The 19,538-nt window shown below is 40.9% G+C and overlaps 1 protein-coding gene across 1 annotated transcript in view; it reads left to right on the top strand.

Moving 5' to 3' along the window:
• The window catches only part of LOC139697481 (trithorax group protein osa-like), a 477,855-nt gene that overhangs the window by 267,454 nt on the left and 190,863 nt on the right, over positions 1 to 19,538 (top strand). Inside the window, exon 4 of the mRNA XM_071596207.1 lies at positions 15,154 to 15,226. Coding sequence (XP_071452308.1) covers positions 15,154 to 15,226 — 73 coding nt within the window. The remainder of the gene's footprint in view (positions 1 to 15,153; positions 15,227 to 19,538) is intronic.

The raw sequence follows: 19,538 nt of genomic DNA, 5'->3' as shown, positions 1-19,538 counted from the left end.
ATATTTAAGCAACAAAATGGGGAAAATAAAACATCTTTCACTATGACCTTAAGTGGATATATAAAATATATGTAATGTGATTTGCGAATGTGAGTTTGGAAAATTCTTTTCCGAATTCATACAATGACGCTTCCCCTTTTAAATGACATCTTTCAAAGGTATCGATAAGATAGGATACAACAGTATTGATACATTTTTTAAGTACGGGCAGGTGGTACACTTGGAATAAATTGTGAGCCACTCTTCATGCTAAGCAACTCTTTCAAACTGGTTATAACATAGAATATAGTGGATATATTTCACTAATTATTCATTAACTGTAATTATTTTCTGATTTCTAGCTGAAAGTACACACACTCTTAATACCATCAATGAAATAACAGAATTGCTGACAAAAATGGTGCCCATTTAACTGATTTTTGATGGTTGTAGCATTCATTGGCCAGTATTAAAGAATAATGTCACGAAAATAAACAATAATACTGTGAAACTAGAAAACTGGTTTAAAGAAACTGCTGGCCTACCAAAAAGTTGTATTAGAATTATAAACAAGTCCTCCCGAATGTCAGAAATACGAAGAACCGTCTGCTTCTGACAAAATAACGGCGTTAGGATTTACATATTTCTACTGTTCACGGGTAGTAATATATCTAATAATGAATCGAATTTGAATATGTTTCGAAGATCTCGAAAGCAGTGGGTTGGGTCAAGATGAAAAAGAGAGAGAAGGGAAGGGTTGAGATGAGAAGAAATCAGAAGGTCGGGAAGAGATGTAGAGGAGATAAAGACGAATAAAGAGAGTATGGAAGAGGAGAGATGGAGGAAATGGAGTGGGTGGCGCATGATTTACCGAAGAAAAATGAGGGTTATCAGTTACTGGAAGGGGGGGGGTTGGACGGGGGGGCGGTTGGCTTTTTAACCTTCAGCCCCAATCCCGCCTCCGGGGGCTGTCCTATTCGATCTCCTCTCCTCTCCCGCCTGTCCCCCACCCGCCCCTCGCTCTGCCTTCCAAGCCTACCTCACCCTATCCAACCTCCTTAGGTACCTGCTTGCCTGCCTCCTCGCTAACCTTCTCCATCTCGCCATCTTTCGCCAGCTCGTGACCATTCCTGCCTTTAGCCACATCGAGTGATAGGGGTATGGAGAGGTGGAGTGGAGGATGAGGAAGTTGGAGCTTAGTCGTATTTTTTCTCCAGAAAGGAAATGAAATCGCCAAACGTTATTATTGTGAGATAGTGGCTTCAAGACTTCCTCAATGATTCTCTTCTCTCCCTCGTGTAAATACCGAGCTATCCCTGAAACGATTCCGCCGTCCGCGAGGCGATTATTCGCAATGGAAGGGATTATCTCGCTCACTCTTCGATGTTACTCGTCAGCCCCTAAATTGTGAAGAATCGCTCGCCCGTTCGTGATTTTTTTTCGCGGTGCCATTGATTGAGACGGAACATAATTGCTGGTAAGTTCTGGTGGCGGATGTGAGAACAAACAGTTTTTTTCCTAACCTGACAACAGTGATTAGAATACCAATTATGGAAGTGAGCTGGAGGAGAGGGATGGTTTGACAGAAAGATGACTTTATAGCTAAAGAACCCACATGGTGTGCCTTTGACCGATTGTTATATCTGAAGTAAATACAGTAGGATGTATCTTGACCATTTTCGAAATTACATGTACAGGTTGATAATCGTGCTCATTTTAATGAATCTAGTTTTTATTAGAATAGGTAGGTCAACTATTATTTAGGTTAACGTTAGTTTTTCAGAGAATTTGACCAAAATAAGAGAGCGATGAATCATAATTTTACGTCTTGTCTATGCTGGAGTATTGCGCCGTATTAACAGACGGCTCAGCTTGGTAAATGAAATATCCATCGCTTTGATCACGTATTTAATCTAGCAAGTTACCCCGTGATAAATCGTCCGAAAATCGCCGAGTGAAAAGGGCCGAAATTGACGCCAGCATATACCTATCCATTCATCATTTTTCCAATCAGTACACGTTAATCTAAAAGTGCTCGTGTTAAGTATCAAGACGAATTATAGGGTTGCGTGTTTGCTCGTCCATACTCTTGTGAATGAATCCCACTGCTGCTACCACCATGTATTTATTAATCCATGAAATCACATCCCCATCCGAGGCACCCTCTGGAACGTGAGGTATCGAGTGCCAGCCCCCTCTAAGGCTTCGATGAACACTGAAATTAGCAATTAGGACAATCTCCTCGGCGATAATTCATGATCAGGAACTTTTTATTTCCCCACCTCGGTACTTACCCTCGACTTCCCCCCCCCCAACCTCCCGAATCCACGGATCGTCCGGTACTCCCCAAACCTATCTCCCACACACTCACTCTCCCTCCCACCCCATGCAACAATATCCCCTCTTCCGCCTATCGAAGGAACCTCCGCCGACTTGATATGAAAGCACAGTCGGGGGAAAAGCTTCCCATCCTTCCACGATATCCTCAAGCTCTCCCAAGAGCTCCCCTACTCTCCCCCTCCCGAATTCCCCCTCTCACACCCCATCGGTGTTAATCTATCATTCTTTATCGTGGCCGCTGTGACGCGAGGGAAATTAAAAACGCAGATGGGAGGGGATAGGAAAGAGATAGGGATGGGGGAGGAGGGAGAGGCATCTTCGGCCCCAGTCCCGGAGAGGAAGCGGGATGAGGCTTAGGGTGAAAAGGTGGGATGGAGAGAGGAAGGAGAGGGAATGGGAGGTTTGGTGGAAAGGAATGGGAGAGGAAAGGTGAAGAAGGGAAGGAGAATGATAAGTATGTGCGATGGTGGGCGGAAGGTATGACCAGGTAGGTACACCCTATCGCAAAACATGGAGGTAGATATAGCCTTTGCGATGAGTCTGTAAGGCATTTCATTGCGTGAATTTGCATCGTAGATCCCTTGCCCGATGGTGCGGAATGAATAACGGTGGGGTACGATTATATTCGAGAGGTTTGGGTATCGTTTAAAGTGTCACTCTTTTCTGAAATTTTTGTGTCCAAACCTAAAAATGTATCGAATGATATTTAAGCGCTTAAAAGTTTAACGTTCGAGTTGATGCTTCCAAATCTCTCTGTTGGCAAATAATGTCTTGATTAGGGAACTCTCTCCCTCGTTCTTGGATCATATCAAAATTTTCGTCTTTGTCAAGTTAGAATATTCATATATCCTCTAAGGACTTGGTAATCCAGTGGATAGAGCTCTGGGCTACGGATCGGAAGGCCCAGGGACACACACATTCCCGGGTACGCCTCTGGGCACCCTTAGGTTCCCCCAAGCTATTTGAATTTTTGGGTATCAGATCTTTCAGCCTTTCTAGGCGGCATATGGAAAGGACTTGGTCCCCTACCTTGATGTGTGACTTTCACACACCGTTGGCCTTAGATTTATGTGAGGTCCATCCCACCTGTGAAAGCAACCTACGGGTTGATAACTTACATTTTTTTGTGTTATACACATGTAAACTTACAGTATAAAGGAAATCCTCAAAGGAAAATAGTCGTACATCATTTGGTTGTCAGCAGTTTTTCAGAGAAGAATTCAAACTCGAACAACAGTAAGATGTTATTAATATAGCGCAGTCTTCATTGAAGAGATAATATTTGGGATTGAACCCTGCACCTTCTATAAGGTGAAGGTGAACATTCTCATGATTACTTGCATTATCCTTTAATTGAATGAGATCATGAAAGTTTTCATCGAGATTATGTAAACGATTGTTGATAAAATAGTCCAGAAGGATCTCATCTCTGTTTTTCTTTCGAACTCCTTGGGAGAACCCGGTTCCTACGTTTGCTCTCTCACTTAACAGTAACTCTCGAACGGCCCCAAAATGGCGCCATTATTCTTCCTAAATACCAACAGCGCTCAGCATCCTAATGCATTTTCTCTTTGTCATATCTCTCCTTAAATATTTCCTATCTTCCATCGTGTATTCTACCCTCTTTCTTCCTTCCCTCGCCCGACCGAGGTCTCCCTTCCATCTCTTCCGTCAACAGACCACCTCTCAGTACCTCCTAGAACCATTTTAACTGTCTCTCTTATTAAGTTAATATTTTCCTAAAAATCCAATGTTCATCGAGTCTGCGTCTCTTGTATAACCTTTTAAGACTACTTCCAACCGAAATTTTTAAAACAGTCAAAATTGTCTTTCCTTTTATCATTATACATTTGTAACAATGCTCTGAATTTCGTCTAAGTGCTTTAAACAATAACTTATGTGGGAGCCCTACAAGTATCCAAATGATCCATTCCTTCCCCCTTGAAAATCTAATTCTGGTGTGAAAACATGCAATGCGTGTTTGCAGTATTTGCTCCACCTGCACATAAATTTCCTTCTTTTCCTCGAATATTCAGATTTTCTCTTTGAATTCTTCATTGAGTTCCATGTCTTATAATAATTTATCTCCATTTCATAATTTTCTCGCAATAAGTTGACGTATTTACGAGTAAGTAATTGGTTACTAGGCTCACTAAAACGTCAGCCGTAAATCTTGTGTAAACTCACTGAATTTGTCTACTCACTCTCTGCGCTCATTCATGAATCCTATATTTCCCTTGCCAATTATACCATTTTTCCTATTGGTTGGAGAGGTGAGGGTAGAATTAATCTCTTATTATGGCCCATGGCATTTTAGTTTCACATATTAACAGGGTAAGGAGGCGATGCGACCATGCCGCATGCGGTTATCCAGAATGTTCTGGCTCCGAGAAAAGGCACAGCTTTTGTCCAAAGTATATTTTTCGAAGCGTCCAAAAGCAGTACTCAAATGTGAATCCGAAATCCTCCGGTATTTTGTTTCAAAACTCTTTCACGGTTTCTGATCATCCGCCGCCCAATGATCAGAAACCGTGCCCGAATATCTCGAGAAATACTAAGTATATTCTCGGATATGTCATATGCACGATTATTTTTTGTGAGATCCCCCACTCCGCATCCAAAGTTCACGAGATTTAGACGAGCTCTGAATATAAGGCATACTTGAACCTGTGGAGTAAAATTGTTGAGGGGAGAGAAAACGGGGATGCGGGAACTGGCCCGAATAGAGGGAGTAGCCATATGTTCGTAGGTGAGGAGTGTTAGGAGTTTTTGGATACGTATTCTTTCACGGATGGTGATAAAGGTGAATAATTAGGCAGAGGGGGGCTCATCTCACGGAACTACACTCCCGCACCTCTCCGGTTCTCACCCTCTCGAGAGTGCACCACACCCCGCCTCACCCATGTCCGAACGCCCATTGCCACATCATTACCGTGCGGTCGCACCGAATAGCCACACACACAAACACGCACGCCGCATACAAGTCTCCCTGTTTGCCTTAGGGGCAGCGTCCATGCGCGCCAAAGTGACGGGTCCATACGCACGCACTCCTCATCCTCTTCCCCATCTCCGGCTAACCTCGAATCCTCCAGCCTTCCCTCCCTATTTTACTCACCCATCCCCGATGCGGTGTTTTATCATTTTCAAATGATTGATCTGATTTCTCATCTTCCTCCGAAACCCTCCGTTACACTAAATCATGTTCGAGGGTCCTAAGTGACCTTTACCAGGGTCGGACAGTATTTTTGCCGATTCCCTTGCACACTCGCCCAGGATATTAAACGTTTAAAAGTGGTTATTTGCCATATTGGAGGGAGTCTCAATGAATTTTATGGTTTGCTCCCTTTTCGTGGTCCCATATCGGTTCCCGAGGGTATGAGACGATTGATAATGTTTGCATCAGTGTCTTGGCTCACACCATTATGTTACTGCGCATTTTCCTAGGTTATCGGGATGAATTCCTCGCCATTACGATGCATTCTTTCTCGACAGAATTACAGCGACTTTTTTTTCCTACCTTTCCATCATTTTCATTTATTTGCATATTTTACATCTTGAAAAATTGCGGCTGGCAAAGCGGATCTCATTTTTGAAGCTAGATTAACCACCGTATCAATGATAATGACACGGATTCAAGATTGGAAAATCAAGCATTTACAAGGCATAACTCAAATAAAATTATTCAAGGCGAAATATGTATGAAAAGGAGAGATAATCGATTTACCATTCTCAATCGGTAAAAAAAGTCACATGATTGATTTGTATATGATGATGTGGTGAAAATCCCTCGTCATCAAACTGTTCTTTTGTATGCAGACGTTAAATTCCAATTTGTTTCTTTTTTCATTCATCCCCGATAGATAGTGTGCGTACAGTGATTGATTCTCCAACGCGGTGCAATGATCGGTCGCTGCTCATGCCTCCCTCCTCACATTCCCCCTCCATTCTTCCTCAAATATTCTTTTTGAAAAGAATGCCGAGGGTTGCTGAATCTCGGGGTTATTTTTATTAACCCGTCCACCCAGGCCGTCTCTTCCCAAAGCGTCTCATCACCTTGCCGTGGAAAAAACATCATCTCGAGGGCCAAGTGGAAATTACTGCGACGTGGATAAAAAATTATCGATCAATTACCGCAGTCATGGACATCGTCAACCTTTCCAACGTTTTACTCTTCGTTGTGAGCAGAGAGCCCCCTCCGTTTCTGGAGGCATGCTTGCTAGCAGATCTTCCGGGTTATATTAATGTGCAGATTCAAAGACCAAGGCTTTTTTAAGGGCCTAATTTCGTTAGTGGTAACCTGACATTTTTCTTTCGATACTAATATGGTGTTGTTAGGGAAGCAAAGACAAGGTTGGCCTACTTGGGTTTCGCATTTTCACAATGCCATTAGAAGCAATCCAATAGATATATATGTATACATAAATATATACATAGATACTATATATATACATATACATATCAATACACACACACACACCCAATTCTCTCACTTGAATGAAAGTCTCACTGATGTAAATTAAAATGTACATCGATATAGCACTAGTGAACAATAAAGTAAGTTTCATTTGTGTGTGTTTCTGCATTTTTGTTCGCTAATGCTATCTAGGTGTGTGTGTGTGTGTGTGTGTGTGTGTGTGTGTGTGTGTGTGTGTATATATATATATATATATATATATATATATATATATATATATATATATATATATATATATATTAGTATTTGGACGGCACAATAGGACACAAATAAAATAGTAACACTTAAAAGGACAATCACATTGTAAATTGTTTAAGCTTTCGGCCTTCTCCGAGGCCTTCAAGTAAGACTCTTTATATATGTATGTACACGTGTTATCTATTTTATTTTTGTGTTTTATTGTGCCGTCCGAATATTATATGTATACTTTGATTAAAACATTTATGCATTAAAACAGAGAATTGACACAGACATATCTAGTTGACGTTTCGACGACACGGCTGTCATCTTCAGGCAGAAGATTTTTGTATATTTGTGTCGTCGTTGAAGAGTATTCTTTTTCGAAGATACTATATACAGGGTGCGGCAATATAACTTCAAACGGGAAACGCTTTCACCCTGTATATGGGGTTAGGGGTAATTGGAGGAGGTCGACAGCGGCGGTTTATTCCCAAAAATGTGGTACAAACTCATGTCAGCAAACTCCTTTGTTATATGTACTCTGAAACCATATTTTTTTCATTCAAATAAAAAATTAAGATCGCAGCATCTTCTCGTAGAGTTAATCAAAATTATCTTATTTTAATTCTCTCGATGGAGCGGACTTAACCTTAGGCATTTATAGCAGGAAAAGTTAAAAAATATCACAGATGGATAATCAATATTCTTGATTGTATGTACAGCCTCGGCACCTATTCAGTCCGGCTTCTCTGAGCACGTATGTTTAGCACATCAGACTGCTTTGAAGCAGGAAAAGAGAACATAAGACACGGCAGTGTCACTCTTGGCCACGGCCCACGCCTTTTCTCCGAAGGTCAAAATTGGAGAGCTTATCCAACCTTCACAAGTTCGGGATTGAAATTTCCGTTTGAAAGGCGTGCTGCATGGAGGTTGTGGTGGAGATAGTTGTGAGTCCCTGCTCACTCATCTATTGTCTTTACTCCCGGTGTCGTTTAGTTTTTGTCGTAGCCGGAAATATAACGGGCGAAGAATATATCTCTAAGGTAATATACATGAAATTGAGGTTATACACTAATTCGGAAGATACACCTCCATTGCTGCCAATTTCTGTTCTAGTACTGATTTCAGAATTCTCTATAGTTCCAAAGCTTTTTTTCTATGAGTGTATGATTGTGCGTAAGAATTCATGGCGCCGTCTTAGTTTCTGCGACTACCAATCTTCATGCAGAGCGGTCGATAGGATTATAATTACTCGTAGATTCTGGCAGTCATGCAAAAATGAAAGTATATCAGTAATTTACCATATGGTTAGCTCGGACACCATCAACAATGATGGTTACGTCAGTATTACTCTCGAAGGCTGTCTATGATAGTTAATATCAGCACCAAATGGCTTGAAATTCGACACTGACTAAGTGAATGGATCAAAGTTCGTCATATGCCCGTACGTACGCGTTGATTAACAACAAACCGAGAAAGGTGATGGACATCCTATCCTTTGCGTAGGCCAAGCTTCAATTCCATGAAGTTTAATTTTAACTTTTCTGGAAAAAATGATTTCGCGCCTTTTTAGAACTTATTTTGTTCCCAGAGTCAGAGTTAGATATCCGGTGCGACTTATTTTCAATTAACGAGATAATGACCCGAATCGAATGGAAAGCAGCTATCCATTGCGCACGTATTAATTTCATAGTTAATGCGCATATTTCGAGCCGGTTGCGTGGTTCATGAATAATCAGGCTTTTTTTCTCCTCCTCCTCTTTCCCCAATTCTCTCAGCGCGCGCGCCTGCTGCCTTTATTATCTCCTCCTTCATTTACATAATTAATCACTGAGTTGTCATCGCGGCGATATTTCGGGATAACCGCATCTGAGGAGATGGGCTCGATGAGGAGGCGACTCCGGCGCTTGATTGCGTCTGGCTCAATTCATTTGTTTTGGCCCTCACTCCTCTTTTCTCCTCCTCACCCTCCATCCTCTCCCAGACACTTCCCTCTTTCGTCCCTGATCCGTCCTTCCACTTATCCTTTTTCCGTCTCGGCCCTCTTCTTAATGAGAGAGTTTAATGATGTTGTGTAGGTTTTTGGCCCGCGTGAATTAAGGGATTGTTATTTGTTGACTTTCCTGTTGATTTTCTCTCAGTCTATGATTTCTTAATCTGGTTATCGCATTTTGGAATTCCCTTCCTTTACTAACAAACCTTAATCAAGTCCCAGTGATATTTTTGTTTCAGTTTGTTCTATAAGTAATTTCTATGGTAAGTTGTAATGATTGCATAATATTCAGAGCGGATATGTAATTCAAATTGTACTCGTAGCATCAGTGTCATAATGTTTTGTCTATATTATGATTTACAGTGATCTGTCCTTACAGAAAATATTGAGAAATGTTTGTTTTCCTTAAATGAATGCAAATAACGTAATGTGTAAGTTCTTTTGTGGATAAACTATTCATGGCAGAAATAAAATGTTAAGGGCAACAACGCCCAATCTTGCGAACCAATATTCATGACATATTGAACGTTAAACAATATTAGCGTCTTAATAATTAGTTGAACCCGGACAGGACAGGAAGGCCACATACTTACGACGAATGCGAATGGCACTCTCTATTGTGTGACATGTGACATAGGAGTATATCCAATATTAACCGCTGCAAATTAAAAACTGTAATTGAGCGGAGTATACCGACACAAATACGTTATGTATCTTGTTCACAGTGTTGGATGAGAATAACTATCATTTTGATGTATAAGCACTTATGCACTGAAACGGGGCTCTTCCAGTATTACGATTGCTTGTAACTCATTAATTCTCTGTAGATTAAATTGTAGAAAGTATTGTATGATAATTAATAATCCTACATGTGTGCTGGTAGCGGACCATGATGTAGCGTCATTAAGCCCCGTTTTTAAAAGGTAAGATTCAATTTTCGTTCCCAGTTTGGTAGAGTGAGTGAATAGAGGCGTTTTCGGTAAAGTTGATGGAATCATCTCCGAAAAATTTATCGGCCGTTTCGGAAAACTAAATTCTCTACCTCACCCTCCATCGTTCGTTCATGCCCATCATTGTACCTATCCCCTCGCCTCGCTGTTCCCTCTTCTAATCCCGTCTCCTTAAAGCGACTAAATTGTGCCTCTATCCTACCGAAAATATATAAAGACGTCCTCTCCCTGTTCCATCGCACGCACTTTCACGCAAGTTCCCACCGCCTTTTCTCTGAGGTCGCTCAATATCCGAATGACGTCGTCAACGCTTGGAAATATGCTCATTCGCTCCTCAGAAACGAATACCCGCGATATATTTCCCGGGGTTGTAATGAAAGTAGAAGTTGGAGGGAGATAAGCACCAGTGTGCCGGTTAGCGTCTTCACGGGACAAGCGCCGGTGTAAAGTGCCCTATTTTACGACCCTGTCCGCTCCTCGGATCGTCCTCAATCAGGAAGGGGAGGCGCGGGCGCGAAAATGGACTGGCTCGATGCGAGGATGCGATGCAGAATCGAACTCACTCATACGATCATCTCGTCTCTTGTGGGCGCATAATGTTCGTCGTTTCCCTCCCTCCCTCGGTCATACCCTTGATTTCACCTCCTGGACAGGTTTTCTAAATGGACTGTTTTTCTTACACTTTTGAAAGGGACCACCTGTACGGCGAGTCTGACGCAATGTTACGTATCGATAGGTTCCCCGCACGGGGAATCACCATAAAGGTTGACTGAGTGAACGCCATCGGTTGTATGAATGGAACACCTTGCGCTGTCGCAAGTTAGACGATTGCCGCCGTAGTGACGAAATAATGGGCTAGTGAGACATACGAATATTTGATGTGATTTTATTCATTTGGGTGTAGAGAAATCGGCATGAGATATCCTACAATATGAATTAAACTAACGAACGGAATGAATCGAAGCGACTGAAATGATGAGGAACATAACGTTGGGAAAAAGATGGAGGCATATGTAGGAATGTTGTTATAAGAACTTGATAAGTGCGCACAGATGTAAGGTTATACGTATCATGTATGGATATAATAATGGAATATCTTATGGCAAAGCTACTGACTGATTATGAGAAGTGACTGGGGAGGAATGAATTTGATTTGACTAATTATAATTTGATTATATTTTCCATTTCTGCATAATTACGATTCTTCTGCATGTTCAGTTTTAGCCACCGGTTTTGCAATCCCCTGGCATTCCTACTTACCAAGTGCGTCGCCCTCATACCTTAATCTCCAATTGGTTAGAAGGGACATCCAGTATTTTATTTGCTGGACTGTTGTCGTGTGGAGAAGAAGACGTTTTCTAGGCATTTTCCTGCCATTATTTTCTTTACTTATTAATTCAGTATAGGCACATGTTCTATTTACGTATAATAGACTATATTTTGCAATGATGCTTTGAAAACACTATCTTTCTCCTGTTGTTGCTCGCACATACATCTACGTGCCAGTTTAATGAAGCGTATCTATAAATTGGTGAGTATTGTTCTGTTTTTCGTTTCGCCGGCTCCTTGAATTTGTTCTATATTCCTCGTATTTTTCTGTTTTCTTAACATCATAACAGTGGGAGGAATATTAAAGCGTTGTTGAGTGGGAAATATTCAATCGTCATTCTCGCAATCGAGTTGTTCGGGAAAAATTCTCAAAGAGCGCCTCATCAGGTCTCCCTGGTATTACCATGTTTTTTCTTTCTTCAACCCTTGGGGAGAAATGAATCCACCTCCATTAGCGTCCAACGTGCCTTATTTTCTCCTTTTCTCCTTCTTACCTATCCTCTCAACTCATGAGCGGAAGAATCCACCTTAGCACCCCTTCAACTCTTTGCTATTCCTCTTCTCCGAGCGAAAGGGCGAGGGGTGGAGGAGGAGATCTCATCTCCTCCAAAACCGTTTTTTATATCTTTTTTCACATCGCGTGCATTCCAAGTAATTCAAACAAAAGGGATGTATAAAGGCTGATGCCGCGCCGAAAGGCAAACCCTTTCCCTCTTCTCCCCCCTTCCTGCTCTTTCCTTCCCATCTGAAATCTCAGGACTTTTCCGTCTCCAGCCCTCGTTTCTCCCTCTTTTCTCTCTCTATCTTTCCCCCGCCTTCCTTTTTTTCCGGAACCAGTTTGACCGTAAAAAGAAGATGGAAAGGTGGGCAAATAAGTGAAGGAGGTGCGTGGCGCCAGCGTTAATGTCGAACTCTTCGATCGTTTACATTTATTTGCTCACTCATTCGTGCTCATTCTATTCTCGCGAGTTATCGGGTAAATAAGGCGCCACTCTTCTTCTCAATTCGTTTAATGGCTTGGTGTTGATAGTGGTGAAAGGTAATCTGAGCATTTCAAAGGGAAATATAGTCGATGGGGAAGGCAGGTATTCTTCTGCTTTGAAAGAATGGTATGAGTTTCTGATTAACGATCAGTGAAGGAAAGTATATTTTAGTGATCATGATATTTCTGAATTAAGGACGATTTCTCGAAAAATGGGAGAGTAAGAGAGACCCTGTAAAAACTATTTGGAATCATTCATTTTAGAATCTCTTTCTTTTTACTCGATTACTATTGTTCAAAGTTGATCAATTCATCTCATATGCAATGGGAAAAGCAAAGGAATGTTTACTGAAATGAAGTCCATGATACAGTCAGGCGGTGAAAGGAACGTGGTGAAATGTACGCGAGTAGAGTTTTCCTTATTGTAACGCCGCTGTCAAGTATTGATCAAATATAGCTTTCTTTCAAAATCTCCACTCATGCAAGCCCTCGAAGCTTCGTCAAGATCGTGTTGTAGGCGTAGGAATTCCTCATAGTGTGACTGAGTTTCTTTCATCTTAATGTGACGTTTATAATTATTTTTTTAAGTTTTGAATTCCAATTCTCTGTAAAAAGTCAACAGATTACAGAGAAATGAATGTATCTTCTGCATTTATGAATTGTCATTGAAATTTTGTAAATTATTGTCTCATATTTTTATCGTAAACGCCGATTAGCTTCACGAGTCAAAAGAAAGTGAGCTACAAATGAGAATACGGGTCGTATTACCATTCTTCAAGTTTATGTCAAAAGTTTCGGATGAATCGTCGCATTGGCATTTCATGCCACAAATGTCGATGTAAACATGACGAATCACAATTCATGCAGCGTTATAAGTGTTATTATAACTTAAAACTTAACTTTGGTCAAACCTGAACGTGTCATCCGTATTTTTTTTACATCTGATCGAAAGCACGTATCGTTTAGAGTGAGTTTTGTATAAATAAACATTAAACTAAATGAAAAAAGGTCAAGAGGTTTTAAAGAGAGTTATGTAGTATGTAGGAACACCTTTCAAATCTCAGGATAAGTATTGACAGTGATAAAAGGAACTGATTGCTAGAAAAAGATGAAGATTGATGTTAGCCATTACCTTTTCTAAATGTATATAATGTACGCATAATGCCATTAATTATAAAAAAGTGGAAAAAAACGGGCAATAAAACGCCCTGATTAATAGAACCAGATTGATTAATGTAAGAATTGGAAAGCACATGGAAAGGGAGTGTCTTGTTTGTACAAAACGTTATCTCGTAATTCGATTGGAGGGAGTGTCTCTCGTTTTCCTCGGCGCTCGCTCCCCCTCCACCTTGCTCTTTCCACACCTCTCCCGTCTCCCTCTCTCCATCTCATCTTCCCCTCTCCCCTGCTCCACCTTTACTTTTCTCCTCCCACACAGAATCCGAGCCAGCCAATCGATGACTTCACCGTTTCATTTCCTCGGGGACGAATTCCCACCGCCAAAATTCTTTCCACACTTCCACCTCTCGGTTTTGAGGTGGATAAGGAGGGAGAGAGAAAGAGGTGCAGGTAAAATATGGCCGAGATAATGAAAAAAAGGAAACAATCGATGGAATAATAATTCCGCGCATATAAGGCAGATAATTTCGTGCTCGTAGAGCTTATTGGGTGTCTCATTTCATCGTGCCGCATTTCGTAATCACCTTCGGTTATTACTCATTCTTGGAAAGGGATTCCAAAGGGGAGTGTGTGTGTGTGGAATATAAGAGGGAGGGGAGGGTCGCTATTTCGGAGGGAGGATTGGGATGTTAAAAAGAGAAGCGTCCCGTCTTCCGTTGATTGAAAGTGTGTTGGCGATTGAGGTGGAGAGGGGAGGCAAGAGGGGGTATCTCGTGGGCGAATGGTGCGAGGAAGAGTGAGGAGATTTTTTTGAGACGGAGGAGGAGAATATCAAAGGAGATGGTGGGTAGCGGAGGTTGGCTAGTAGAGGGAGAGAGGTAAGCTTTGAGGTGTGTGTGTGTACAAGGGGAAGGGTGATGAAGAAGGGAAGAGGTGATTTAGAGAGAGAGAGAGGGAAGTAGACGGCATCGAAGTGAGAAGAACAAGAAAAAGGGGAGATTGAACCAGTGTGATGCGAGGTGGGTCTTGTGTAAGGGGGCCTGTTACTATGCTTTGAGATAGTGCAGCGTATCCCCCTCCCTCTCCCCCTCCCTTTTCTTCTCTGGGATGGACCCCCAGATTGGTGGAGTTCGAATGAAAGGATGAAAAACGCCGATAAACGAGATAGGAAATGGGCGTGTGTAATTAAATTTGGAAGTTGACAAAGTGTTTCTGACCACCCAATAACTCATATCGGCTCGGATATCTTATTATTTGCCTTTTTGTTTTCCCTTTCCTTCTACTCTCTCTACGATGGCCCTTTATGCATGCGTCATCTTCCATCGCCCTCTCTGGGCATGAAAGCGATAAAAAATGAAAATTGCAAGCAAATTTTTATGTTTTCCTGTATATATTTGTACTCTGGTTACTCTCGTGGTTTTTCTGTGTAATTGTTGTTTACTCTGAAAGATATCGGTCTTATGGTCATCGGATAAAGGCGCCGAGGGCTGTCTTATTATTCTCTTTTATCCGTTTCGTTTAATTAGGTTAAATCACCTGATAACTTTTTCACACTTCCCTGGTGTCCTCAGATGATGATGATGATGTCGGGTGGAGAGTTTATTCATATTTTTTCATATCTCGAGACGATCCAGTAAAATCAACTTCATCAGGAAAATAGTGATGATACATTTTTTTGATGCCCTTATGCGTACAGATGACAAAGCTTTATTGTTTCGCATGTTGTAAACTTATTTCTCTTTTCAACCTTTGACATTTCTACGTAATATATTTTTACTGGTTTTTTCTCTTCTCTCTTTTTCTACAGCTGTACGAGTTAAGCGACGACCCAAAAAGGAAAGAGTTCCTGGACGACCTCTTCAGCTACATGCAGAAAAGAGGTGAGTGTGCGGGCATTCGTTACTATCTATAGTGTGTCGGCGATCTATCCCCTGCACGTTATTTGAGTATATTTGAGATGCATAAGATTTGAATGAAATGGCGTGAGTTTTTCTCTCGAGACAAATGGTAGGGCTCAGTGGGAACAGTTGAGAGTTATTTCTGCATCTGCCATATATCATTTTGTGTATGAATAGAATCAATTTACATGCATTATTTCGTACTTATTTGGTCCTTTCTGACATCCTCTCTGTAGACATATTTTCATTGGTCAATAATGGCTCAATGCACTTGCATTCTTGGTTTTCCAACAGATTCTTTTTGCAGGCATGTACAGTATTAGCGCTAACTGGGTGGATCTTAATGATATCTGCTTTAGCTAGTAAATAAAATGTCTGATATCTTTGACAACAAATTGAATTATAGATCTTCTTCAGTTTACTTGATATACCTCTATATGGTGCGTATTTGTCCTTCTTATAAGATACATACATTTTATATCGTATTGGCTCGTGAACTACTGGAGGTCCTTAGGAGGAATTTGCAAGGCTCAAACATCTTTATAAGCAAAATACTCCGGTTCACCAATGTGTCATCCTCCGCAGTTGTGTCGCTGAAAACTCTGAAATATGCATGCTATTGTAAATGGCTGATGATGACCTGTAATGGGTCATTTTAAATATTTAACAAATCTTCATGCGATTTTTAGTGAATTATTTTGAGACGATTGATTTTAAACCATCAATAAAAATGTCAAAACTAACACTTTTTGTCAGATTCTCCAAATATGGAACATAACGTAATATTTTTATTGGTAACTTGACATATTGGTTTGAATTAATTGTATGTGAAATTTCGAAACTAATTTAAAGTCCATCGGTCAGGTTCAACAGAAAATGTTCTCACGAATAAATCTGCGGAGTTCAAACATTTATATACTCCTCCCACGTAATGCCTGTGCTACCATACTTGATGGATAGTTATTATAAGCATGATGCCCTCAGTAGAATAAATGAAAGTCGTTACATATTTGTGGAATATTTACCGGAAATAGTTTGTAATTTCTTAATTATCCGTTAGGGATGGTATATTTCTATCCTTTCCCGTGTCGTCATATGCATTTTGAGTGTGCTGCCAAATGTGCTGTAGTTTAATTAGACGTCATTATTTTTAATAGTAAAAAATGTGCCAACTCAACATTTTTAGTGTGCCCTTAAAACTAACACACTTTACACTTCGGATGAGTTTGATTACACACATTTAACTTGAATATATACATCTGCTTCATCGTGATTAGGATCAAATATATAGCCGAGAATCCTTGAAGCACACTTTTGGTTCGTATTTTCAATGGTAAATGTAACTTAATTAACCGAACTAACCAATTTTTTGAATTAAGTTTTCCTCTACATTTCATTCTTTGGATGCGCGGAGTTATATTGATTATCAAGTAGAAAGGTCTGCCGTAGAATTCCTGATTTGAATTCACAGAAAAGGGATTGGATGAAGTATAAATTTGGTACTGAATTTGGAAAATGCTTACTGTAAAAAAGGAAGGAAAGTATTTAAAGTCTACCAAGCTTCTCATCAGAAAAGTAGGCGCTACAGAAATTTCTCCGGTGTATATTAAATTCAATACTACTACAGACTGGATGCTTAGTCACCTAATTCTTTGTCTTAATCTCCTATAAGATTTAAAGCCATTAACAAGCTGATCCTAGTTTTCCCGAAGGGAGAAGGTGTGAAAAGAAAACTGTCCTGTACAAGGTTTTCGCAAAAATAATTAACACTAATTTCCTTGGTCGCCAAGGAAAGGACCCTGGGAAAACTTAGGCGGCAAACTATTCATCTTTGTAGTTCTCGAAAAACCTAGAAATAAAGGGGAAAGGAATGTGTTGCCATAGGGACGGTAGAATGGTTATGCTACCTTGTCTCTTTCCGTAGTTTCTTGACCCTCAAAACTTTCTGGAGAGAACTTTCCCCACCCACATCCTCCTTCGTCGGACCAACCCCTTGGATTTTCGCTTCCACCCTCCTACTTCTTTCATCCTTCCCCCGGCCCATAGTGGCTCTCGCCTCCCCCCTCCCCAAACACACACCCGGCAACCCCCCTCCCCCCTCCCCAAGTTTCGCCACTTTTACCCTGGGGCGGGAAAGAGCATAAAATCCCAGATGGTGGGGGCCGGAGAGACCTCCTGCGGGGTCTCTTGAGAATGGGCCCACTTCGGATATATACCGTCCAAGGGAATTCAACCATGTGTCTTTCTCACGGAATAGGAGAGTTTATTGGAAACAGAATGTGCGAGGGTCGGAGACCCCAGATATGAGGAATAGGATGGAAAGGAAGGGTAGGTCGGGTACAGGGAAGAACTGGGGCGTTGGGACTCATGAGACTATATGAGTCTCTCTTTTAGGAATGGCGCTGACGGTAGTTTGCTTGGGGTGGTTTATCTGAGAGCTACAAGAATTAGGAAGGAATGAGAGATTCAAGCTCGTGGAAGTGATAGCTCCCTCGGAGAGAATATACTTTGCCCAAATAAAGACCTCTACTCCAATCTCGGTATTATGTTTCCACATTTTTTCCCTCCTTAGCTGGAGGTTATCCGTAGTCAATATATTCCCAAGTGATATAATGAGGAAACCAGAACTTCACAACTCAAAAATGGAGATATGGGTTGTTAATTCTAACTTAGCAACAGTGTTTTACATAATTAAATAAAAACCAATACATTATTTTAATGTTCAAATTAAATTTCCGTTTGAACAATTCCTCGTTTTTAATTCCATATTTTAAAGAAGTAACAATTGGTGGTCATGGGTTCCACATAGTCTACTCTCTTATCTTTTCATTGAATGAAATGGGCTTTTATGACTGCTGCTACTCTGGAAAATAAGTCCTAGTTCTAATGGCGAACATCATATAATTTCGTGTGCATAAGGTTTGGCGATGTAGCGGAACAATTTGACAGGCTGTTTGATGCTGGATGCGTTTTCTTCCTGGATGAAGATCAGTCATTAACAAAGATCAAGAAACAGTAAAAGCCTCCTCATTGGAACTCGTGGTCATTTTTTTCCATTTGTCATCTTTAGTAACTGAAAAAACATCCCAATGACCATTCTTGGGTTTTGATGAAACATTTGCGGGTAGAATTGAGTTTTTCTGAAGCTCTTATAGTTCTAGTGTTATCCCTTTACGGTGAACATCGTGTCAATCAAACTTTCTGGGTAACTTGGGCGCACTAATTTATCATTAGTATACTTGTTATACAAGTACAGCGTTTGTTCTACCTAGGCGGCTCAATCCAGGAAGTGCTCTAACGTCGGATTGGGGATGGCTTGCTACTGAAATTCCTCGAAGTAAAATAAAATTTTTCTTTTAGAACCCAGAACTTTTTGTATCCAACGGGTTTCATTTCAAACCCCATCCTCCATTTCCTCTCACGACTCCTCCTTGGTGGATTCCGGGAAACATTTTACAACCAGCTCGCTATTCTCACAAGAGATGGAAGCCCGATTTCTCTTTGCACTTTGCGCGAGCACGACTTTCCAGGTGCCAAACAGTCGCAACATTCGGAAGTGGTGGTAGTGAGGATTAGAGAACTACATGTGCACGAGGGTTATAAAGAGTCCATTGCTTTTGTGCGCTAAATCTCCGTTTATACCGCCAGGCGTTGCTGCAGTACCTCTTGCCTGGTTGATTGAAAGGACTATTGAAGGGGTACGTCCGAAGTGGAGGAGGTAGAAGAGAGGATGGTCCTAAAGTTTCGGGAGAGGGGAGTCCTTCCCTAATTCCGGACAGACTTGGAATGCTTGTTTATTGGTTTGCCCTTTAACACCCTCTTTCTCCTGCTTCTCCCCAATCTCTGTTCTCTTCATTCTCTTCTAACTTCCCCTTACGAGTTTTCTTAGGCCTTTTTTCACTAAATTTTTTCCCTCCACCGCTTCGGTTTCCGTCCCGACTGTCCGTTGTGTATTTATAATAGTGATTTCGAGAGAGAATCAATAAAAAAAATTTCAATAACCCCCAAAATAATACTGTAAATATTTATTCCCCATTTCTCGAGCTGTCGTGAAATTTTCAGTCCTAAATCAACGGCCTGTAGATTTAATCGCAAAAAGTACAATTATCTTTGCTATAAGCATAACTTAAAAGTATGTCAGCAAACAGATTTGAGATGAAAAGTTCTCTGCTAATTCCCCAAGTTTCGATGTAAGATGCATTTTTTGCTGGAATTGGGCATCATTTTTGCATTGGTAAGGCTTTATAGATCATTATGTCATTACTTCAAATGGAGCAACTGGCCAATTTATAGC

Source organism: Hetaerina americana, unplaced genomic scaffold (genome assembly GCF_022747635.1).
Source record: "Hetaerina americana unplaced genomic scaffold, ioHetAmer1.1.p SCAF_1, whole genome shotgun sequence".
In the NCBI taxonomy this organism is placed as follows: Eukaryota; Metazoa; Arthropoda; class Insecta; order Odonata; family Calopterygidae; genus Hetaerina; species Hetaerina americana.
Note: the sequence above shows the minus strand (reverse complement) of the source record. Positions and strands in the feature narration are given on the sequence as shown.